The sequence below is a fragment of the Syngnathus typhle genome, linkage group LG11 (genome assembly GCF_033458585.1).
Source record: "Syngnathus typhle isolate RoL2023-S1 ecotype Sweden linkage group LG11, RoL_Styp_1.0, whole genome shotgun sequence".
NCBI classification, from domain to species: Eukaryota; Metazoa; Chordata; class Actinopteri; order Syngnathiformes; family Syngnathidae; genus Syngnathus; species Syngnathus typhle.
The window spans coordinates 4608520-4633048 of NC_083748.1; the positions used below are offsets into that span (position 1 = coordinate 4608520).

The 24529-nt window shown below is 42.7% G+C and overlaps 2 protein-coding genes across 5 annotated transcripts in view; one reads left to right on the top strand and one right to left on the bottom strand.

Moving 5' to 3' along the window:
* vgll4b (vestigial-like family member 4b) overlaps window positions 1-7634 on the top strand; it is a 22180-nt gene extending 14546 nt beyond the window's left edge. For both annotated transcript variants that reach the window (XM_061290588.1, XM_061290587.1), the window contains 3 exons: window positions 4134-4392; window positions 4490-4607; window positions 5106-7634. In XM_061290588.1, the coding sequence (XP_061146572.1) occupies window positions 4134-4392; window positions 4490-4607; window positions 5106-5389 (661 nt within the window). In that variant the 3' untranslated portion in view covers window positions 5390-7634. The remainder of the gene's footprint in view (window positions 1-4133; window positions 4393-4489; window positions 4608-5105) is intronic.
* atg7 (ATG7 autophagy related 7 homolog (S. cerevisiae)) overlaps window positions 6327-24529 on the bottom strand; it is a 26770-nt gene continuing 8567 nt past the window's right edge. For all 3 annotated transcript variants that reach the window (XM_061290586.1, XM_061290584.1, XM_061290585.1), the window contains exons 15-19: window positions 24144-24259; window positions 23182-23257; window positions 21992-22072; window positions 19393-19515; window positions 6327-8155 (exon numbers count right to left, since the gene is read on the bottom strand). In XM_061290586.1, the coding sequence (XP_061146570.1) occupies window positions 8123-8155; window positions 19393-19515; window positions 21992-22072; window positions 23182-23257; window positions 24144-24259 (429 nt within the window). In that variant the 3' untranslated portion in view covers window positions 6327-8122. The remainder of the gene's footprint in view (window positions 8156-19392; window positions 19516-21991; window positions 22073-23181; window positions 23258-24143; window positions 24260-24529) is intronic.

Sequence of the window (24529 nt, forward strand, 5' to 3'; positions counted from 1 at the left end):
CATCTACAACGCACTGCAACAGAAAATCTGCAACCATGTTCTGGAGAAGTCTTTACTTCATCATCATATAAAATCAGTAAATAATACTGAAGTACTAACAAGCATCTTATTTTTTGTCTCTACCTTTTAAAAAGTGGTCTACCGCACCTACAGACGGTATTAGTTGCCCCATCGGTGCAGACGGACACCTGACACCTCCGCTCAGGGGCGGCGCCTCAGAAGGTCGCCTCTCCTTTTGTCCTCCAATCGCAACAAGGCCGTCAGTGTCACGGGGCTGTCAGACTTTGGTGGGAGAACAAAGCAAAAGTGTCTCAACAAACTCCAGCTGCTGTTAGACGCACATGCAGTACTCGGAAGCCAGAGAAAGGCTACGTTGTTGTGTGTTGTTCACTTTTGTCAATTCTTTGGCTTGGCACCAGGCGGGCGTAACTGAAGCAAATCTCTTGTGCCCCTTTTTTTTTTTTTATTATTATTATTTTTTAAATACTGATTTCTAAGTATCCGCGTGTAGTGGCTGAGGTAGGTAGGTGGAGTCTGGAACAAAGAAGCCTTATCCTATTCACTGGAGCCTGCGGGCTGGAAGCTTGCTGCTGCCTGCCCTCCTAGCTTCCACTCAGCACTTGTAAACCTTTCGGTGCACTGTAAAAGTCCCTTTTTCTACTCCTTCTCATCTGCTTTTAAATAAGAGTCAGACACCCCCAAAAGTTTCTCCTTGTCATATGTTGCAGGAAATGTTTCTAATTGTTGGTCATGCGCTGACCGGAGCTTCACACGCCTGAAATTAAGTTTCTTTGTAGTCGCACTTTACTTGGAACCTCTTCTTCACTTGTCCTCTTCAGAGCTTTCTCCAGGGGCCAAATGAGGAGGAAGCTGAAAATGAAAGAGCGGAAGCAAGTATATGTGTGAGAACATCTGATCAAAGCTAGTCAAAAAACATGTGGGTTCCTTTTTTTGTATTCAGTGTGCATTCATGCAACCACATCTTTTTTTTGAGTGCTTGTTGGGGTTCCCGTAGCCGATTCGTCCGGGCTTCACAAAGGCTTTTCTACACTCCACTCGCTCCCAACCTGGAGTAACTTGGCTGGCAAGCACATGTTTGAGTCCTATCCTGAAAATGTGCAGCTGCAGCTCGAGTGGTGTCAGAAATAATATTAAAGGCTGGCTGGACTAATTCAACATTTACTTTTTTCCCTCACCTGTATTCTACATATAAACTTGTTGCCAGAGTGGAAGGGAAACTAAAATAATACTGTCATTATAAAGCTTTTTTTTTTTTTTTTTTTTTTTTAACATCCACCTAAAGCCTGAAAAGTAAACTGTATTTGGGTGTAAAAAAAATATATGTATTCTAGATCCTGCAGTGTGGCTCACTTTCTATATATATTTGTATATTTCCATTCTGTGGCTTCGCACAGAGCTCGCTCAGGCCTGGTTGTAACCTGCGGTTGCGCCTTCATCTGCCCCCTCCTTCAGCTTTTTTTTTTTTCTTTTCTTTTTTGTCTTTTTCTCTACACGCTGATTCTTCCCAGATGTTTCCTGTGTGTGTCATTCCCTCGTTGCCTGTCTCCATGGATCCCTCTGAGGATATCAACATCTGCCCAGTTTCAAGATTTATAGGGAGGGTTTTCCTGGAGAACTGTTTGTTTTCCCTCCGCCCCCTGCAAGTTTTAGTTTCAATCTCAAACAAGTGAACCAAAAATACAGGAGAAAAATCACCTAAATTCTATTAAATCTATTATACGACTATTTATATGATTATATGACTCTGACTCCGATATGGCTTCAAGTAGCACAACACCTGACCGGAACGAAAATTTGGAGACAATAAGGTCCGTAATGTTTCTGCCTGGCGTCCGACAAGACGGTCAGTCCTGTAATCTCTGGTCTTGATCGTCCCAACCACGCTTGATGGCGTTGGGATCAAGTTTTTCCACACCAAAGTCATCCAAGCATGCCTTTTATGGACCTCGCTTTGTGCACAACCAAGCATAGAATTGTCCAAAAGTCTTGGTAAAATGAAGGATTAATTTTCAAGGAGAACAAATCCCTGTGTATGATTGAATACGGTTTAGCGTTCCTCTAGCAACAACTGTACCGCAAACTCAGAATCTGATCCAGTTGGATGAGAATATGCAGCAATTTACATCAAGGTCGAGATAGTAAGCCAATAATTGATTCTTAAAAATAATTCGGTCAGGTTAGAAATCATTAGAGTGCTGCTGGTCTTAAAAAACGGCCACACAGATTAGCCAAACGAAATAATTACCAATACAAATAATCCCTGGGTTTATTTCTTGTCATTTGTTGCGTCATACTTTAATATCTTGGCCGTGCTTAAGACACAAGTCAGTCACAGCACGATCACAGTTCCCGCGTTGACGTCGTGAAGACAGGCCTCACTTAAAAGCCTGCACTTAATGACAGATGGGCTACAGTAGTCATATGGAAGCGTATCATTCATGCACTTTTGGTGGAGAGTTGGAATCTGGATTTAGAACGGAGGGATCCTTCTGTGAGCGCAGGCCACAGCCGCCACCACTAATACCCGGCTACACATAAGCCCGGGCCTCGTAAAATACATTCAAAACGACGTCTGCTCGCGTCACGTGGTGCACTTGGATCCCAGTCACCTGGTTCTCATTTTCACAAGTCCACCCGAATTAAAATCGAAAATGTGTGCGATTCACCGCACATGCTCAATGAAAATATGAAAACAAAAGAAGGCTTCGTCAGGCAAGTTTGATTGTGTCGTCCCACCAGCTGGCAGGAGTAGCAAGCAGGTGGGTTTTCGCTTGCCCGATGGCACACAATCAAGTCCGGTGTGTGTTGGGCCAAAGCGTAGGCTCGGGGCCGGTGGAGGATTTGACTGCTCCGCCATTGATTGGTTCCGTTCTCTGGCTGCTGCAACCCGGCCGGCCCCTCTGGCTTGGCGGTATGACTGCGTCTGTGTTTTGGCAGTGGCTGAAGTTGGGAAGAAACCAAACACTCAGGTGGTGGGGGCGGTGGGGACTGGGTGGGCGGCCTCCCCAGTTTGCCGACCACCAGGGTAAAAAACCAAAAACATCTCCTCCTGCTCAACACTTGCTTCACTCAAATCACGACCATGATCCAAATGTCCACACAATATCCAGATTGAAGGTGAATGATAGCATTCACATGCAACTTCTAAGCTTTTTATGATGGATCTTCAGAGCAAGAAAATGGCAACCCGATGTCACGCTTTTGTGAGTGTGTGGGTCGGCGCTTTAAAGGAACGCTGCCAAATCTCTCAGGAAGTTTGCAGCAGACTGTGAAAGAACAAGGGAGACAAAGCAAAGGGGGGATGGAAAGAGCCTCTTTGCTCATGTAAGCTTTGGGCACAAACGAAGGAAACAAGTCTTTCTTGTTGTTCAGGACTGGACCATTCACCCAGAGCCGTCTTTCCAACCTCCCCCACGTCTCCTTAGCTCTTCCTCTGTCCCCAGTCTGTATTGCGGGGGGTCAATTTATTTGTGGTTTAGATGCTGTTGTAGAGTCCAGATGCTTGAGCCAGCAATCGGGTTGCTTGGTCAGATGCTTACATCTAAACTTTTTTTTTTTAGTGCATTTTCACCATTGTGCCGATGACATAATGACTGTGGAAATGCCTGCGTCTTCTTCCAAAGGATGAAGCATTTTATTCTTTTCCCTCCATGTTGTATTTTATATTCGGCTGTATTCATGTGAGTGTGGCGGGGGAGAAAAAGAGATGGGTAAAAGCGAGTACAATGACTCCTGATCCCTCTGCCGGGCCTCAAATTGTAGGAGGGAAGTGGAGCTGCAGGAAGGGTGTAATACACAACCGAACAAACACACACCAACACACAGACTGAAGCAGACTGCATTTGACTGGCTCAACAACATAATTGCTACCTGCTCAAGTGCGAGCAAGCACGTGCAATATGAAGCATGACCTCTCGATTGCACATCAAACTGGGCGTACATTTGCGGCAACCTCTGGGTTTTGGAAAAGTGTCACGTAAAAATGATGACAAAATAATCCCCGTGAAGATGGAACTGCTTCAACCGCAGAAAACACGAGCATCTTATACAACAGTCCAAATGAGTTCAATTCAAATTGTGATCATGATGGATTTTGTCTGTTTTTATCCCAGGAAACCTCATGGAGACTATCGTAGCTCCTCCAAGGACCAGAGTCGCAGTCCCATGGAGCGTGTAGTGGTGCCCGGGGCTCTCGGCATCCACGCCAACCACCTGTACAGCCACGCCCACCTTCAGCACCATCACCACCACCTCGCCAGTTTAGCCGCCTTGGACCAGCCGCTGGCGCTCACCAAAAGCAGCGGCATGGCGGAACGAAGCAGCGTGGCGACTCATGTTGCCTTGCCGCACGCCGTCACGGAACGCCAGCAGGTGATGATTCATGCTCGGGATTTGGTGAAGCTTAGATGTTTGTTTCTGTTATCATGACGGGGAAAAAAAAAACTAACGTATGTCCGTCTCTTTCTAGAATCGTCCATCGGTGATCACATGCGCCCCTGCTAACAACCGCAACTGTAACCTGTCACACTGCCCGCTTTCACACAACGGCTGCTCAAGCCTCACTAACAGCTATAGGAGGGGACACGGTGAGTGCTCACACGCACAAAGATTTGCATTGCGTGACTGCTCCAGTGCAAATAGAAACAATGTGTTCTCAGGGTTAGCCGTTGGTGTGAGACGCGCTGAAACTTGCAAGCAGCAAATGAAATTAGCCGCAGTAAAAAGCCATAAAATATATTTTTAAAGGAATGCGTATTGTTATCATTCAATTTCTTCTCGGATCTTTTTCCAAAACAAAAAGCCACGCCTAAGCCTTCAATGTTCAGTTATATTTAGCTTTCTGATGAGTAACTTCACCCACAATGGCTAGTTTTGGAATAGGTGTCGTAAAAAAATGGTTGAACTGGGGTTTGGAGACCTAAGGTGACATCGGGTATGACGACAGTCTTATTTTTATCTGCTTTAGTGCTTTAAAAAAAAAAAAAGAACATATTTTGGAGAGCGAAAATTAGGTTGAAGTGAATAGTATCCTATTTATTTGTTCCAAAGCTTACATGTAGTTTCCGTGTGCACCTTCCATGCAGCCAACACGGCGTGCGACCCCGTCATCGAGGAGCACTTCCGTCGCAGCCTGGGCAAAAACTACAAGGAGCCCGAAGCAGCGGCGGCTGCAGCGGCCGCCACGGCGACAGCCACTAACTCGGTGTCCATCACGGGCTCGGTGGACGACCACTTTGCCAAGGCGCTGGGCGAGACCTGGCTGCAGATCAAGAACAAGAGCGCGCCGTCGTCATCCACCAGCAGCCCCAACTCCTCACCCGACAGCCGCATGATCAACCACAACCACTCCCCTTCTCTGGTCTCCTGAAGAGGACGAGCAGGGATTTTGAAGAGGCAGCGGTTCCCGACGGCGGCCTCCTTGAGGGAGCGCCCGGCCTGCTGGTTTGCTTAACACAAATCACCCCCGCTGAGGATCAAGTGAGCAATAAGGAACTGATGAGGAACTTGAACGTGGCATCCTCGTGAGCCTTTTGTAGTTATTTGTACATAAAGGAACTGTTTTCTTTGTAGAGCTTTTTTATTTTGTTGTTTGTTTAACTGTAGTTTGGCTATTCTGCATCTGAAAGACACAAAAGCGAGTAACAAAAAGGCACCTGACCGTGCCACCAAAGAAACCTTGAGCCTCTTTCACACTGCGCGTCAAAGCTTCGCTGACCGGACTGAGACGTCATAGATGACTTGATTAATTAATGGGGACGTTGAAAAGCTGGGCTACAGGTGTGACCCGTGTGACCTTTGACACACTTTGGGTTGGGCACTGGGCCAGGATTAGCCTTTTAAGCCTGGTGTACTGTTTCAGGTTAAGGTGAGGGTAGGGTTTAAGTTAGAACTATTTAAAAAAAAAAAAAAAAAACGTTTTATGCCGATTCTGATTTTTGTCATAGAATTTCGATAACTGATCACTTGGCCAACTTACTTTAGGGTTGCAAACTGGGGTTTCACTACAGGAATTGGGTTTCAACTTTATGTTTTCAAGTCTGCAAAGCTGCCTGATGTAAAAAGCAGTGTGAAAGGTCCCAGTGGTTCTCTTACACCATTGGCCAAAAGCATTGGCAACAGACGTTACGCTAATGCTAACAGTTGACGTCTCCTCAAAAAGTTACTTACCCTGCTTCACTCCAATGCTTTTTGCATGTGTTTTTGTTTTGAATAGCTGGTATCTATTAGTAAGCATTTCAACTACTTCTGATTAGCCTTCTTTTAAATTTTTATTTTTTCTTGTAACACGCGTTAGACAATATACACTCACTGCTGGATCAGTTGTACTCCATGTTGTTATATCGTTGACGTTACTACGTCGTGTGTGTGTTTTTTTTCTTTTTGTTTTTTTTAAATACAAACGTGTGCTAGCAAACATCTTTAGCTAGTGGACAGGCTCTGCTAAACATTTTGCTAACTGAACTGAGAAAAGAAAAACAAAGGCAAGCGTTGATGTTGAGTCATCAGTGGTACCGCATGCTAGCTCCTTGTAGCACACTGTGCTCACCAACGTCCGCTGGCGTGTGTAAAGTGCCCGCCAAGCAGAACGGTTCAGCGTAGACCTATACGCAGTCTTGGAAAAATGGCGTCTCGAGTGACAGAAAACTACGTACTCTTATGATCTCTTTTGCAGGCAAACAAATATATATGTCAACACGCATGTGTTTCCCCCAAATTGTGGATTTTGTATTTCCCGCTTGGTGGAAACGCTTCCAACAAAAAGCTTCTGCAACACATTCCATTCTTATTTGAGGACTACAACTAAGATGGCCCCTTATACAAAAGTGCCGTTCGCAGGAGCTGTGCTTCTGTTTGCGCAAGAATCGTAAAGTCACCCGCTTGCTAAGTTTGTCATTTCACTACCATGCTTTAGTTTGAAGCCTGCCTGTCTGCAACACACACACACACACACACACACACACTGTAGGAAAATGACTTTTCTTTTTTAATAGGTAACTATAAGACCATCATTACGCTGTGCGTAACGGATGTACAGAGAAAACAAATCGTAGGTATTTTTCAAGGAACAATTATTTGTTAATGATATGTAGCTATTTAATTGCTTCTTTCTGTCCTCATAATCATTTTCTTCATGCTGAAAAAGTTGATCTTTTTTGTTGTCTTGTAAAAGGTTCAAGTGCAGGAACACACAAAAAAAAGCCACTGGACATTGTCAGTGACAATCGCTACATCCATCAATTATTTAATTAAGGAAAAAAAAATGCTCGACCCTTTTAAGTTTGATGACTTTGCTACTAGTTGTCAGCTCCAACGCTGGTTGTTTCTTTACCCAAGTCTTCCAAAAATCAACATTTGTCAAACAAATGCAAGCGTTTCAGTCTTTAATCAACACGGGCGATGCGGTGACCAATCGCATACTTTGTGGTCCCCTTTGTTTTTTCTTTGTTTCTTATTTTTACAAATAGCATGTATTTAGTGCTAGGATCTCTCAACTGTTAAAAAGAATGCACACAAAGTGTTTGTGGCTGTGTCTCCTACTGAAAAGGTTTTGGCAGGCCACCTTTTTTTGTACGTAAAGTAGCCTTGATGAACAATAAAGTGCTTTCAAATCACCACTTGACTGTGCTCTGCTTTGTGCATTTCAGCAACGTCGTATCGAGATACAAAAGACACCTTTTATTTAGTTTTGCTCCAGTATTTAGGTGATTACACACTGATGAAACTAATTAGTACAATCAAATGACATTCAATGTGTAATGAGTACAGAAGTGGGAATATTTGTTTTATTGCACATGAAAATAATACCGTGACCAAGTAAACACCATTTGATGACTACACAATTTGTTTTAGACCTGTTGTTTTCAAAAACCATGAAACATAAGTGAACATTCAGTGTGTGAAGGTCACGTATTAACTATCAAAACACCAAAAATTGTACATTCAAGGTTAGAAGTTTTGTGGGAATAACAGTTAGTGGAAACTTGTCAGAAGATGTTTTGGTCTTTTCACCTCAAAACTCTTCCTGTATTCGTTCGTGATGTGCAGGTCTGACGTGAAACATGATGGCTGTGATGTTCCAAATCTCAAGATTTTTGGTTCCTCAGATGCTCTCGTCATCACTCATATCCCAAATCTGTTAAAAAACAACGTAACACATTAGGAATCCAAATTTTATACAAGAATTGAATGAACTACCTCATTGCCTCCGCCATCTTGAGTTAGCTCAAACATCATAATTCAGTTCAAATCTGGTTGTCGATTGCTGACTAGGAAACCAATGAAATAATAATAAACTGTGAGGAATGTGAGGAAAAAAACAATAGAAATTTACTACAAATGTGTTCTAAAACTGTATAAAATGTAGAAACATTGTGTTTTACTTCAGAGCGTTCCAATGTAATTACAATTATGATTGAAAGCTTATTAACAGGAAATGAAAGGAGCATGTGACACACACATACGCACATACACACGCAAGCACTAGCCTCCTTGGCAGCACTGCGTCAGTAAACAAAAGTGGTCTTTTCGTGGCAGCAGATTCTTCACATTCCCGCTCTGTAAGACGTAATTCACATACCTCTAACACTGCCTGGAATGTTACACACACACACACACACACACACACACACACACACACACACACACACACACACATTTGACACATCCATGCTGCATTCCTTAGAAAGTGCTGGTTTAAACCACGTAGGATTCCAGTGCAGGCCTCAGTGGGGACGAGCAATCGCTCCTCAACTTTGAAGAAGGCCTCATTCCATAAATTTGATTCTCTCATATTGTGATTTATGTGCAAAAACATGCACATAGGACAGTGAAAAAATAATAGTGCATTAAATTGCAAGTTTGAGGGAAAAAAATACTTTACAAAATCATCCAGCCTTAATATGACATGATACATAAAAATGGCGGCACTCAGAACTATGGAGTGACCCTGGAGGCTGCCGCACTGGGGACACGGATCCTAACTCATGCGCAGGAGCCACTTAGCCGCGGGGCATCACTGGGACGTGGTTTTGGTGTGCGTGGTTGGCTTCAGGCTGCTGTGGTTCCCTCACAGTGTGGAGAATGAGGACAAATTCATATCAAAGGACAAAAGTGGCGCTGGCCAGCCGGCATCAAAAGGATGACGAGCAAAGACCTCTTTGAAAGGCGGTGAGCCTCTCTGGACACCCGCCATGCTGCACTCATCCATGTGTATGTGACTGCGTGTGTGTAATTTGCACAAAATAAAAGACGGGGGGGGGCGGAAAGTGGGGTAAAGGGGGAGAGGGGTCTCTTATGTAACATTGAATAGGCGCAGTAAAGTGAAGCCAACAAGTTGAGTGGGCCAGAATATGTTAACACAGCGGTCCCCAACCACTGGGCTGCGGACCGGCCGGTCCGTGGGTCGCTTGTTACCGGGACGCCTAGCCGCGCAGATTTTATTTATTTTTTTCTTTTTAATCGACGATCAATTAATTCAGGCCAAGAGACATGTTTCCCAAGTCGAGCCTGCAAAGTTAGCAAAAATGAATAACAATTTATTTTGAAAAATGTAAAAAAAAAAAAAGAAAAGGCGACTCACTCCCAATTACATTCGTCGGTGTATTTATTTATATAAATGTGTTATTTATTGATATAAAGGCCGGTCCGCGAAAATATTTCTGACACGTAACCGGTCCGTGGCGCAAAAAAGGTTGGGGACCACTGTGTGAACAGATAAGCGAGTGAAATGACTTACAAGCTAAAATTTGTTAAACACTAAAATGCAACATGCATGCAATGAGAAATCTGGTTGGCCGTAGTAAAACAGCAACATAACCAAACAGTAGGCCATTTTTTTTGTTTGTTACACAAACCAACTATAAACTAACAAATAAGCTAGCTAGCTATCCAACCTTAAATGTAACTGTACCGTGGCATCTTTATTTAAAAGTATACACCAGTTTACAAGTAGCAGAGTCACAAGCCGTTCCAGAGACTTTTTTTTACTTTGTGTTAAGAGCCAAGAGTTTACATATGCCAAGCCTAGATAGCGACAGTCTACATATTACAAAGTAAAACCGCATCCCACTCAGGTTTTAAGTGCCTTACAAGCATATTTGATCACAATCTCAGTCACAGAACAAATTCAACTCGGAGGCTGTGCTAGCACTATAAATGAGAAGAGGAGGGCATATAAAAAGGACACACAAATAAACACGCATGCTTAGAGAAGATTGGCCGGGCTGCCATCGAGCAGCCATCTTTAAATGCAAAATGTGTCTTATCGCTGCTACCCGGCAGAAGTTAAACACGCTTCTCTGCTAAAGCTGCATGTAATGTGTTTGTGTTTGCCATCAGCTCTGCTGCTGCTGATATCTCAGCCTCCTTAATCCCGAGATGGGATCGGACACATGAGCTGTTTAGCGGCCAATTTATCACATTGATTATTGGCCTCTAAACAAATACGATGGAGTCTGGAAACACTATGATTTTTTGTTTTTTTAATTTTGTCATTGTCAATTTTCAGTCGACAGCAAGTGGCAAAACGACTTGAGTAATTATTTTTGATAATCAAACCCGCAAGGTCAGAATGAAAGGTAGCAATGTGTACCCCAATGCTTCCAGTGTGAAAAATCTACAAACAATCGGGTACAGTAAGTGGACTTGGCGGTGGGGCCTCGGTGGGTGCGCAACTCTCCGACACAACCGCTGATGGGCTCGGCCATTAAACACACATCTGCTTTACATATTAAAAGTGACACCAAAGCGCAAAGTGGAGCTTTCATCATGGAGACTGGCTCCATGTAAGATGCAATTAGTGGGCCACACACACTGATGTGGTTTGTGCTACCTACCAAGAAGGAAAGAGGAAGAAGGAGGATTTTTTTTTGACGCAAAAGAAACTGAGACGATGGCAGCGTTTTCGGTTTAATTGACATGTTTGAAAGGCTGCAGGAGAAAAAAAAAATGAGGACAATACATATTGGTTTTGGAGAGAATAACATGGGCCACACGGAATGGGTGGTGTGGCCGATGTCAAAGCTTTGATTAGCAGTGTGGAAATATGGAAAAAGCAACAATGGAACACTATTTTTCGGGTTCGATATGCTTTTTGTGTGTTTTATGACTCTTTCTTAGGAGGACTTGATGAAGTCAAAACATTGCCATTACAGTTTTTGAAATGTAGTCTTTTATTTTTATTGTTGCGCATATACTATACATATTTATATATTTTATAGTATGTAAAAAAGATAATTAAAACAAGTTGCCTGTAGGTACTAGTTAGCCCCAAGGGTAACATGACTAGTTTGCCAAAAAAATATGACCTCATGTGGCCTGATGTGACATTCTGACTCCCTGAGTGGTATGGCGGGAATCTGCAGAGTGTTCGGGCGCTGTTTAAAATGGGGTGAGACGGTCAAAGGTGAGTCGCTGTCTGAGACGCGTGACCTGCAGGTCACAATGAAGCCTTGTGTTGCAGGTGCTTCTAGCAGCATCGTGTCATGTGGTCAGTTTTTTTTCCACAAGTAGGGTTAAAGCAAAGTGAACACAATTGGCCAGAAATCCAACATAACTCTTATGTTTGGCTGGACTGACTCACCAAAGAGTCATAATCGTCCCCCTCCTTGAAATGAGCGCTCGTCCATTTCCGCCACGGATTGTCCGTGGTCCCTGCTGCCTTTTCATTGTTCCTGGCCTCATTAAGACCTCTCAGGAGGGAACACTGAAGGGAGTGCACAACCTCATCACAGGGACAGGAAGAGGAAGAAATGGGTGTGGAGAGAGGAAGAGGCGGGTCCAAAGAATAGCATGACCACCGGGTTAAATCTGGGAAGTTCTGATAACGTCAGGACAGGAATATAATCACGTTTGACCATAGTAATAAATTAGAATTTGACCAGAATTTCTCTGGAAATTTTAACTCGATACTCTGAATGTTTTAAAATCCTGCTTCTATTCCGGCAATAGACGGAGCTGAATCATTTTGAGCTACAGCGGAGGTCTGTGTTGGTGGTCTGCTTCCATATTATGGGATACCAAGAGGTTAATGGTAAAGGGCGGCTGACGTGCTGGTGACACAAGAGGGAAAGTGGTGACGTTTTACAGCGCTTTTTTTTTTTTTTTTTTTGCTGGGAACAGAGCTCGTGAGCCAGTCCCAGCAAAGTCACGTAGCCCCATCGATACCCCCCCTTTCCCTCCCCCGCCCGTGTTTTCATAAACTGGGGTTAATCCAACAAAGCACCAGCCCAAAGATCCGAGCTGAACCTCATCATGACGGAGCAAAGACAAAAAAAAGTGTTGGTCTAATCTTCACATATTTGCTCTTCTTGTCTATTTTGTGCCTCGAGTCCCCCCCTCCCCACCTTGGCTGGTCTCTGGAGAGTTATAGAGGCCAGCTACAACAACAAACCGAGTGGCTCTCTGCCGGGTGTGGTAGCCTGTGGAGCAACAGCTGAGTCCTGTTGTTTCTCCCGGGACTCCGACAGACATGAACCCCCTTTTTTTCTCCTCAATGTCACTTTCCCTGAAATGTTTTACTCTCTCCAGTGGGTCACATGATGCCCTTGCTCTGAGACGATCGGACTTCAATTGTGATTTTCCTCTGCTTTTACAAATTGATAATCAATGAACAAATCTGAACTGCCACTATTCCGCTTCAATATTAACTTAGACACAGGCTGAACTAAGAGTGCTAAAAGTTCTCCAAGGATCTTTTCTGAGATGCTTCAAGACTTGTTGACAGTTGCGTCATAGCCTTGTGTTACACAAAAGCCAGAGAAAAAATAGCATATGGTGACCAAAGTCAACTAGCAGAATAGTTGAAAGATCCACAATTGGCATTGAGTGGAGAGTATGAGCGCCACAGTCTTGTTTCTTTTGTCACACCTCGTAATCTGCCTGGTTCCCATGTCCCTCTTTCCTGTCCCTCTATCGGGCTCCCCACTCCTCCGGTAACTTCTCTGACACACTTCCTGTACACTTGAAGGTTATCAACACATTTTCTGAGTCACATTCACCAACGTCACAATTTTAACACCTTGGTTACAAACTAAATATTTACTGCCAGAGTTCTTTTTTTTGTTCTTCTTGATCTGTGAGCAAGATTGCATGACAACGTAACTACAGACTTTGAGGAAGTTTGAAAACTTCTTTTGGGAGCCAACTTATTTTAACTGCCGTAGGCTTTTTTTTTTTTTTATATATTCAAGCTTTACAATCACAGATTAATAAACTTAAATCCAATTTGGATTCATCTGTAAACATTTTGAAAAAATAAGTGGCAGCAAATCTCAATTTGAGTGTATTTAAGAGCAAACAAGCGTGAGGCCTCTCAGTTGCGCTGTGGTTGGGCAATATTACTTTATGTGCAGCGAGCCGCACGGTAATAACAACTTGAGAGACGGCGTGTGTGCAAGTATTGCCAGTTGAGACCTGCCCTATGTTTAATTAGAAACATGACTCAAAGCCAAATTATGTGTGGTCAGATGAGCAATGGCTGGAAGGACACCCCCCCTACATAAAAAGCACATACAAACACACACACATACGACAAAACCCCAAATTATGAAATCCCAAAAGCTTTTCCGTCAGTGCGATGTTCTAAAAAAAAAACTTGAGGCCTTCAAGAGAACCAAAGCTTGAATGAAGCTTACAAGCCTTGAGAAAAAGCACTGTTGCAAAGTTCCTGGTAAACCACAAACGATGAGAAACAACCAAGCAGTCGGTCTTCCACTACAAAGGCTCTTTGTGCCACCATTTTAGGATCAAATCTTTTTTTTTAACTTTTGAACAATTAAGCATTGTTTGAAACAGCTACAAACGTAATGCCAACTATCCATATTGTGCTGTTCTTTTTTTCTAGAGATAAATTCGCTCAAGGTAATTATGCCTTAAGATGTGTATCTCCTTGTCTCTGTCTGTTTAGGTCTAAGAAGCATGCTGTGTGTGTGTGTTCTTCATTGTCGATTTCCTAGGGCTCGATCCTATCGCTGTCCTCCATGTGCTGGACGGAACAGTGCCCGGGGAAAGAGATTAAGAGTTGGCATTGTGACCAATGTAAGTGTGTCTGTGTCTGTGTCTGTGTGTGTCTCCCCTCCAAAAAAAAGCCAATAAAACAATGCCTATATTAATAATCATTTCAAAAAAATCTTATATTACCCATAAAAATTTGATTTGAGAAAATCTACTTGAAATCCAAAGACTCTCTGTAACTTCCACTAACAACCCAGGCTAAACTTGGCTCTTTCCCTGACACCACTAAAATATCAGTCTATCAGTTTAGCTCTTTCTCATCCGTGACACCAATTACTACTTTCTTAGTAACGACGGATTTGGCGCCAAATTGTGGCAAATGAATGAAATTAGATTAGCGCACAGCTGCTAACAAGCAAAATGGAATAAAAACATCCTTAGCCAAAGTTCATTAATGTACAGGAGCATCACAAAGAACCAATGCACACCTAAAATAGATTTTTGAAATAGTACTGATATGCCAGCAAAGATATGGATGGGTCAGTGCTAAATAGAGAAGTAAATTATGCCGAGTGGTCCAACCACGTCTTAACGGGTATTTCTGTCTGTGACTTTGGCCGGCCAGGTGCCAGTCCGGAAGAAGACATCTCACTGGGCTTACTGGCGCCAGTAAGCAGGAGCCATGTATAGGATACATACTTTTCTCATGCGTGTGAGGGGAAAAGATGGCTTTAAGGGTCCTATTTATGAAAATAACTCGCCTATGATTGATGATAGTAATTCTGTACGAGCCTGTTTTGGCGAGGGACAGCTGCTGTCGGTCCAATGCGTCCCCTTTGCCCTCCGCCCGCACCCCTTCATGACACCAACTACCATGGACGGATTTATTCATAATAAACAGAACAGTAATACTTAGCTAAAAAAAAAACTTGGTCTTATCGCCTGCTGGTTATAACGTCACTGTCCAATGAAAAACATTTAGAGCACCTTCATCATTTCATTGATTCATTTCAGGAACAGTAGATTTTACAGACCCCCAGCAAATAACCAAAATGTACCCAGTAATGGGCGCTTCAAATCAAAATGTTTTTTGGAAGGCTGAGGTTGTTTTACGGCTCTAGGAGAGACTTGTCCATTAAATTGCTGATTGCAACTGGCATCAAGATCTGAATTTTTAAAAAAATGACAGCGACGACAATAACCAATGAATGGTTGCAGCCTTCAAATGAGAATAGCTCAGCGAGGACCAGATTCTTTGCATTGCATACCTCGACAGGGGCTGAATAAAAGAATGGACTCAGGAATGATGACATCGTTGCTTACCTAAGCCGTGACACAGAATGTGTGTTGCCTAATGCCTCATGTTATAGTTTGGAAACAATCTAGACTCTTCAGAAATATACAGGTTGATGGAATAACTTATTTAGATTTTTATTTCATGCTATCAAAATAAATAGATAAGAAATGAATGAATGAAAATTTCCACATTGTCCAATATTAATAAGCAAATAATCTAGGGTTGCCACGGCAACTTCTGTTCTCACTTGTTACTTTCCAATGAAAAGTATGGCCATTGACAGCTATCAAAGTCAAAGGTGCATTTTTTTTGTGTTTTACCAGAGCTAGCAGTCAATGTCAATTTATCAAATAACAGGATACTGTGATCTCTTCTCGACTCAAATCTTTGAAGAGCTAAAATGTTCAAAACCTTTTCTGTGAAAATCGATTCCATCTCAGTGGGAGGCTTGCCGCAAGTCAATACTGCAGCCACCCAGGAAGAAGACGAATATAATTACACTTGACAATGGCCTCCATTGTATGCCACAAATGTGCAGAAGTTGAAGGATCAAGCAAGGGGAATCTAGTTGAAGATAAAAATACAATCCTGAAAGGACCGTAACCTTTGAGCAAGACAGAATTGGAAAAGGTTAACGAGGCAGGTTTTTAAGTCAAGCGCCGACTGACATAATGTTGCTGAATTTAGATTTACCCGCCCCCCCTCAGGGTATTGTACTGAATGCAGAATCTATGTAAAGCAAGGAAGGTGAACTATGCATGTGCATAGCAGACATGCATTCCCCGCGAGTATTTATTACTAGCGTGGCGAGCACGGCATCGTTTGCATACGCACATGACACCAAAATACACGCATGCTTCGAAGCCATGATACAGAATGCCGGTGGCACGCGTGCTGGCATCCGTGCTATGCTTGTAGGCAATACACAGAAATACAAAAGCGGATCATTCCGAGAGAAAGTTCAAGTCGCAGCAAATAATTTCTTCATGATTTAACGGGGTATAACAGTATGCCGGAAATCATGGTTCTGTTGGGTTCCCCATTGTAAACAAATGCAAAAAGTAGTAGTTTGTGTGTTTGCTGCCCTGCAAAACAAGCTTTATAAGTCGGGGGCGGAGCTTAGTTTGCCTGGGTTGTTTGCCGAGAGCCTATACTGCATGCATGGAATTTCACTGGGGAATTTTTCGTAAAATCAAACTTGTAAGTCATTTAATTTCAGGTTCACGTTGTAAGATAAGCTTGAGATGTGTTTTGGATCAAAGTTTGTGGTATAGTTATTGTGTAAACTATTAATACAAGCAATTCTAAACAGTTTTCCCCCATTTTCTTTTGGTTGTTCCCTACTAATTGTGGTGAGACTTGGTCGTAGCATATAACTGTAATGTTCACTTTAGAGACTAGTGGTTTGCACAGTATCATGCTGAGAAGCTGTTTCTAATATTGTGGTTATCATGTGTCGACACAAGAGAGTCAAGACCATCCAAGGACAAAATTTGAAATTCAAAACGAGTACGTGTGTATGCTGCTAATGAAAAGGCAGCCCTAATGTGTTTTCTCCATCTGGTAATAATTGCTGCATGTAGCAACCGTAGCTGTGTTTGGATAAAGCTTTGACATACATGGGGCCCTCTGACGCCGCTGAGTGTGTATTTGCGTCGGCGTGTTTATGTGGGCTAGAGAGACAGGAAGAGAAGAGCCTGAGAGCGCCGACGGACAGCAAAACTAAATCAACTTTATCGTCAGCAGTTGTGTTTTGACGTAGGGGAGCTGCGACCAGAGTAAGCGTAGGTGGGCTTGGTGTCCTGCTGCTCCTCCTGCTCGGAGGTGGAGGGGTAGGGGGGGGGGGGGGGGATTTAGTGGCATGCTATTATCAAACAACCGCTCACAAACACATCTGGAGATTACCTTGGATATAGTGACGCAAAAAGTGATGCAACTTTCATTGAAATCGCTTTAATGACAGCCATTGTTGCGTAACTGTAACTGGGAAAATTATCCAAGTTAGAAAAATAGAAGATTTAATCGGTGAGTGACAGTTGCAAATCATGCTAATCTTGACTTCAGAATTAATGTTTGCGTCCATTGAACAATGGAAATAGAATCCGAACAAGAAATGACAACTGTATTCAAAGGGGCCTCGCACATGTCAGCAGACCAAACTGAGTGACAAGTGAGACAGTCTTCTCAAGAGGTCAACATGGCCGCTCGGGTCTTGTGACTTACTGGCCGGGGCCCGCTTTGCAGGAGGTGGCCGCAGAAAAAGCGTCTTTGTATTGTGAGGGTCATTTGGTCACGCATCCTCTTGTGTGGGATAACCACACACACACACACACACACATACACAGTTAGATTTATGGTAACCAAAACAAAACAAAAGTCTACTGGAAATGACCAAAGGAATATATTGTAGGAAACCAAGAACTCATCTTTCTGATGGAGGAGGACGTGACTCATACCGAACGCTACGTGGATCGATGAATGAATGAATAGAACATACACAGCATGCATAAAGCGCAATTGTTAGGAGACAAGTTTTGTTCGTACCCGACTCTAATTACATCGTTAATCCTTTTCTCTGTTGCAAAAACACAAAACAAGTCACAACAATTTAAGGCAGCACAAGCTTGAATAGTATGACGGCTGCAAGGGCAAATTGAGGATGGCGCGCGAGATATAAAAGTCAGCGTACTGGCTTTAATAGGCAGTTACAGCCCAGCGCTGCGGTCCAACAATAGCGAGGCAGTGACTGTAAATCAAACTATGAACTCAAAGGCCAAATCCAATTTAGACGGACTCACATTTTTTTTCTCTCCCCCCTTTAAACCTGAATGATGCAACAACTTCAGAACACACACACGCACCTAACTGGCCGGACGCCAGACCCACGGCACACATTTTCCATCCCAGTGAGAGCTCCTAACCGAATCTCCACGGGTTTGCTTTCACAAAGGCGCCATTCACACACACATACGCGAGCGTTCAGTCTAAACTTTAACCAAAGTTGAACTCCTCAAAAAAACCTGCAGTGACCGCATGAAAAGCACTTCTCAGGTTACCGTTTGCTCGAAATAGGCCCTAAGTGCATATTACAGCCCTCTGGTGACGTGCATTAGAAAAGTTACACACACGCATACGCACACTAGCATCTTTAAGGAAAATTCGAGCACATACTAAGAATTCTTTTTTCATACAAATGAATCACGCAGGGAACGCTAATCGATTCCTGTGGAACTACAACATTAATTTGTGTGGAAGGAAAATCAAAAAAGCTCTGATAAGGATCTTGACATGAATTATTCTGAAGCTTGTGAAAAGGGTTCCAACAATAAAGTAATAATAATAATAAAAGAGAGCCATCCTGTAGGATGAGAGGGTTAAAAGGTTCAGAGCCCTTAATGGGATTTGTTCTCAAGTTCCACAAATTTGGCTAATGTGTTCACCGGAAAAACTTGGGGTGCTTGTGGGCTGAGCACGAAAAAAACAAGCACTTCATCTTCTGATTGAAGAGAGCCACATTAGGACACAGAGACTCTCTCTCGTCAAACAGAGAGGAGAAAGATGTTAGGAGATGGAAAGAAGGAGTCCCGAGGAGGATGGAAGAGAAAAAGGTTCTTTAAACATGTTTTTTCTCTTTCATTGATATCTTTTGACTCCTCTCCTCTCTCCTCCACCTCTGTGTTATGAGTAGGAGTCAGGGAGGAAGTACGTGGGATTTTCCCACAGCTTGGCAAGACCTGAACCCCCCCACCCCCACCCACACACACTCCTTCCCCCTATTTCTGTCCCCCCCCCCCCACCCCCTCTTTCTCATGTCAGAGGGGAGTCTTGAGGAGAAACACTCATATTCCACCGCAGAGTATTCTGGGATGTTTCTTGGAACTTTACACCGCTGGTTTCCGCAGTGGCATATATATACTGTGTGTTGTTGCCACGACAACAGAGTGAGGCAATGCAGCTATATCTGCCTTTGAAGCTGGCTGTCATCTTATGGCAGCTATCTTGCACAAGCCACTGATGAATATTTAACCCTTTCAATGACCTTCTCTTTAGTCCAAATATAATTCGTGGGGGATCAATAATGACGTCAATGATGACAACTTTGTGGTGAGAGTGTGTTTTACCTCCGCCGCCTGGGTCTCTTGGTGTAACAATGTCAATCCTGTAAGGTCCTCAAGAAAAGAGTGTGAAGAATTAAACACTTTGGACAGGAAGTGGAAGCCTTCTTTTTCGTAGTGGTCCAGGACCTAGACAAAATAAAAACGCACAATGTAAGCGAGCAAGTTTTTAATCCAGTTTATTGCCAAGCTCATAACTCAATTTACTGGCATCTTTTCAATCTTTATTTTTGTCCAGACATGTTTCATGAGCTTTTTTCCTCCCGTTAATTTTTAATAAAAAAAAAAGAAGATTACTTTTTTTCAAGTTAGTTCTGTGACAACTGTGAGTTTTTCTTTCATTAACAGAGGGGCACTAACAATTTAGCCCATGTGTGTATAAGCCAAAATGTATTTTATTGAGTTTGAAAATAAATAGTGGATGGAATATGATTTGAATACATTATTTTAGTCATGAAAAACTATAAGTGGACACTTTTTTTGGGGGGGGGGGGGGGGTTGTCAAATAGGGATTAGTCACAGATCAGTCCCTTTAAACGCTACCTGCACTTTGCAGGATTGCTATTTTAATTATCGACTTAACAGTGAGACGTTTTCCTGCTGACTAGACACCTTCTTAACTGCTGTGTCTATTAAATGATAACATAAGCTAAGCCTCTAAATTGTGTTTTTCCCTGAATAGTTTCTCCTCTCAATTATTCGTGTCACGCATTCTCAGCCCATGATCTTTTTTTGTGTGCAGACGATGAGCAAACACCTAGTGACTCAGTGGCTTTGACTGCCTGTGTAAATGTACATATGGTCTCCACGGCACGTTTGTCGCTGGCTTTGAAAACACACAAACGATGCACTGACTCATTAAGTAACCACGAAGGCCTCGGCGGATTTCAGAAGAACACAGGAAGTGAAAGGCCATAAACAACATGTGGTGTGAGCCGCTGCAAGTTGACTTCATTAATCGAAAATGAACAACATTTTTTTTTAACCAATTTAAGGCACCGTCTGTCTTGTTGTTTCTCATCATTTGGAAGTCATATAGTCAATTATCAGATATAGCAAGTAGAGCCACATAGGGACAAAATTTGAATTTAACCATGGAAAACCCCTACAAATTCTAAGAATAGAGGTATCATATTTGGTGGTCTTAGCATAAGTAGCTCCTAGTAAGAGGCGTCTGGCATCATTTAAAACAAATCCACATCAGTGGTGTTTTACTTTGCGTTGCATAGTTTTATTGGCATGCGGTCCAACATTGAGTAAGGAAACACACACACACACACACACACACACACACACACACGCACGCACGCACGCACGCACACACACATAGTGAAAAAGCCCCAACTCTACATGAACTGCTCCAACTCAGACAGGGGCTGAATTGTTTTGTTTCCATAGTGACCTGGCAGGACACAGCTGACTGCCCCACACACATACACACACATACACTCGAATGAACGGCTTGCTGATTGGACACACAAACGGAGTGGGGGGAAGCGGGGTGCAGAAGGAGCAGGAAAGAGCCAAAAATGTAAAACTGCAGATTGAGATGTGAAATTGGATGGATAGAGGACCAAAAAAAAAAAAAGTGGGCTCAAAGGCAACGCAGGGACGGGAAAGCGTGTGTGTGCGATTTAAAGCAAATCAAAATAGAACCTTTTCTTTTTTTCCCTTCTGTCATGTTCCTGATTGTTCTCGACTACACTGGCTGGTACTGTGCTAATAATCTCATCAGTCACAGAAACGAGACACTTAGCAACGTAATTGGAGAAACTTTTATCCCCCTTTCTTGTGGATCGCTCTTCACATGAAAGTGTGATCGTTGGCTTTATGACCTTTTTATAGACACAAAGACCGCATTGAGATTGGGGGATAAAAGGGAGACTTTGGCGAGCCCTTCACTTCCTCCCACTGTTTCCCTCTTAACACCCAAGTCACGTTTTCACCAGGCGGTACAGTTTAACTCAGTTCGGTCAGTGTCCATATCTGCTTGATGTGTTTTGGTTTTTTTTTAACAAAAATGCGTGGGCTGAATAGACTCGTACACATTTCTGCCGTATTTGCATAAAACTCAGATGTCATGCAGGGCGAAGCAATCAATCAATCAAGCCCTTCCTTCTGCATGTCATCTTCAGCGTGTGATGCAACATATTGCAACGCTGCTTTGTCCGAGACCAAATGGCAGGACCATAGCCCGAAAACACACAAGCTTGTAAGACAGCCGTGGACATCAGTGAGCAACTGCCCCTTGATTGAATTCCCAGCTTTTCTTGGCATTCCGCAGTCCTCCAGGAGCAACATTTCAACACACGCTCTCTTGACTTTGCAGCAAGTAGGAATTATGGGAATCCACCCCCCTGCAGCACCCTCTCTACACACACATACAGACAACACCCCCACCCCCTTCTCATTTCTGCATTTTGGGTCACACGCCATGTTTAATCCTGATGGGACAAGTCAAAAACAACACCGCCCACCGTGCTGATGTAAAGTAGTTCTCAATCTTCAGTTATAGGTGGATGAAAGGGAAGGGTGGGGTGTGTGTGTGTGTGTGTGTGTGTGTGTGTGTGTGTGTGTGAGGGGGCGGCAATGTTGTGCCACTTACAACAGCCGAGCAGGCGGTGCACTTGTCGAAGGCCAGGCTGGCGGGCAGGACATTGTCGAACCTGGAGAGGAAGCCGCGGATCTGAGGAGAGAGGCATCAAAAACTAAACTGCCTGCTGACATTGTAAACATATCAACACACATTACATTTATATCCACGCAACTCCTGTTAAAATGTCATGGATATATTTAGCAAGGCAATAAATCCGGCGTTTGAAGGCCTCTGGAGCAGCTTCAAATTCATGTGCATCCTATGGTTGAAAAACATGCGGAGGGCGTTCTCTCGTGGCAGGGATATGAACAGCACTTACTGAACAGTCTTACACGAGCAATCTTATTTTGTATGATTTAAAAAAATAAAAAAAAAAATAAATAAAGATTTGGGGGGGAACTATTTCAACAGTAAAATGTCAAGATTTTTTTCAAAGAAATAGTACAATTATCTACAATATTAATATTAAGCTGAGAATAATAAAAATAGATATTTTACCCCAAAATAAATTATAAAGCAAAAAGAACAACTAAAATAATCGTAAAAAGTTGTATTGTTTTTAATGGACATTTAGAGGAATAAATTTAATAATTTGATAAGACTCATTTGTGTATATAAACTACCACCTCAAACGTGTAATTTGTACCTTCTTCACATCGCCACAAGTGGTCACTGCAACATTACAAAACTAAGCTACTTTAAGCCTTGCCTGGCATAGCGCAACTTTTAACTACAGAGGAAAAAGAGCTGGAAACATTCGCCACATCACCTCCCATCCTCATCACCAGCTATTCAAACACTCACACGGCAGTACATATTCATGCCGTTTTCCTTGGACACCATGAGCAGCAGATGTGTCGAGCAAATGGCAGAATTTGTCAGCGTGATGAATACAAAGTGATGATGATGCTGCAAATGTCATGTGAGAGAGTTAACACCTGAACTTGTTGCAAAGCACAGCTTGGTTATCTACATACACAAAATCATCTTGTACTCATTTACAAGGTGAAAAAAACCGGAATCTTTTAATTTACTTTATTTTCTGGTTTAAGTTTACAAGTTTTCACTTTTGGAGGTTTCCCTGTTTTCCTGAATGTGGTTGGATTTCAAAGTACTATAGAAGTGCACTGCATCATCATTGAGAGTGTGAGGAGCTATATGAGGGCACCATGTTGTGCTGAGCAGTGAGTCCTTGGTACCTGATGAGGAACAAGGCCCAGCGACGTTGGAGGTTCATTCATTCGGTCGTCGCTGCTACTGGCTACCGCATAGCCTCTGTGAGGGAGGGGGTGAGGCAGGGAGGAGCAGAGTCACACAAGGTGACATCCATCATGTGAATACCATGCAGTGATGATGAGCAATTAGGATCAAATCAAACACTGCCGCGATGGGGAAAAGCAGCACTAACGAATAAAAGGTCATAAGCACTTGCAGAGCGACGATGCATCAGGAATGTAAAAGCCGCAAGTTGACGTTTTGAGTTGTACTGAGTAACCTTAGCTACGAGACGCAGGAAAAAAACACGGCAGTATAAGTAGAGCCACGAGGTTAAAGTAAAGGACTCAAAGCTTTTTATGCAAGACCAGAAATATCAATCACATTTGCTTAAAATTGAGTTATCACTCAGATACATTCACTATGCAGTAATTTAAATTCACGCTACAACTTCATTGTAATTTTCCACCATGAATTGCAAATCAGACTATGTCCAACTTTAGGACCTTTTGGAGGGGGGGGGGGGTGGCAACCATCTTAATATTTTAAGAGATTCGCCGTTAATATTGATTAGCTGTCGGTTTCGGTTTGGAATGAACTCTGCCTCTCCATTAAAGTCAGCTTAGATAGAGGATAAGCAATATCGAAAATGGAATTAAATAGTTCATGACATTTGTCAATTGGAAAATGACAACCGTTGAAAATAATTTCAATGTTTGACTCAAAGTTTGTCACATCTTCCACAAAAACAAAAATAAAGGTCATGATGGGAAAAATAAGATACAGAAAAAGTAATACACTAATTACATATTTCTAAATCCGGAAAGCTGTGCTATTTCAATTCTTTCATATGAACATTTACGCATTGAAAAAAAACACGTAACACACAATACACAGCTGTCATTACTTTTGTTTAGGATAACGTTGCTGTGGCAACTGTGCTCACCCTTCACTATGCTGCAAAATGGACACCATCATCTCCACTGCCAGGGCTCCTGCAATCATAGCCAGGCCTGGTCGGCTTACAGTGCACTGCTGGTCCAGAGTCCGATCCCGGGTTGACTATTTCAAAAAAGTAAATAAAGTAAATGGTTAACCACCGAGATTAAAAATGTCTGTATTTCTTGCATGCTCACTTTTTTTTCTTTTTGATCGATTGCACTTCCCTTTAAAAGCTCCCCAGTTATGGGACATTGTGATTTCCTATGAATGTTAAAGAGATGATATTTTTGAAAATGCAAGATTTGTAGAAACAAAGTATTGCGTATGACTCGGAAAATTTCAGAGTTTAAAAAAAAAAAAAATCCAGAGTTTAATAAAAAATAAAAAAAA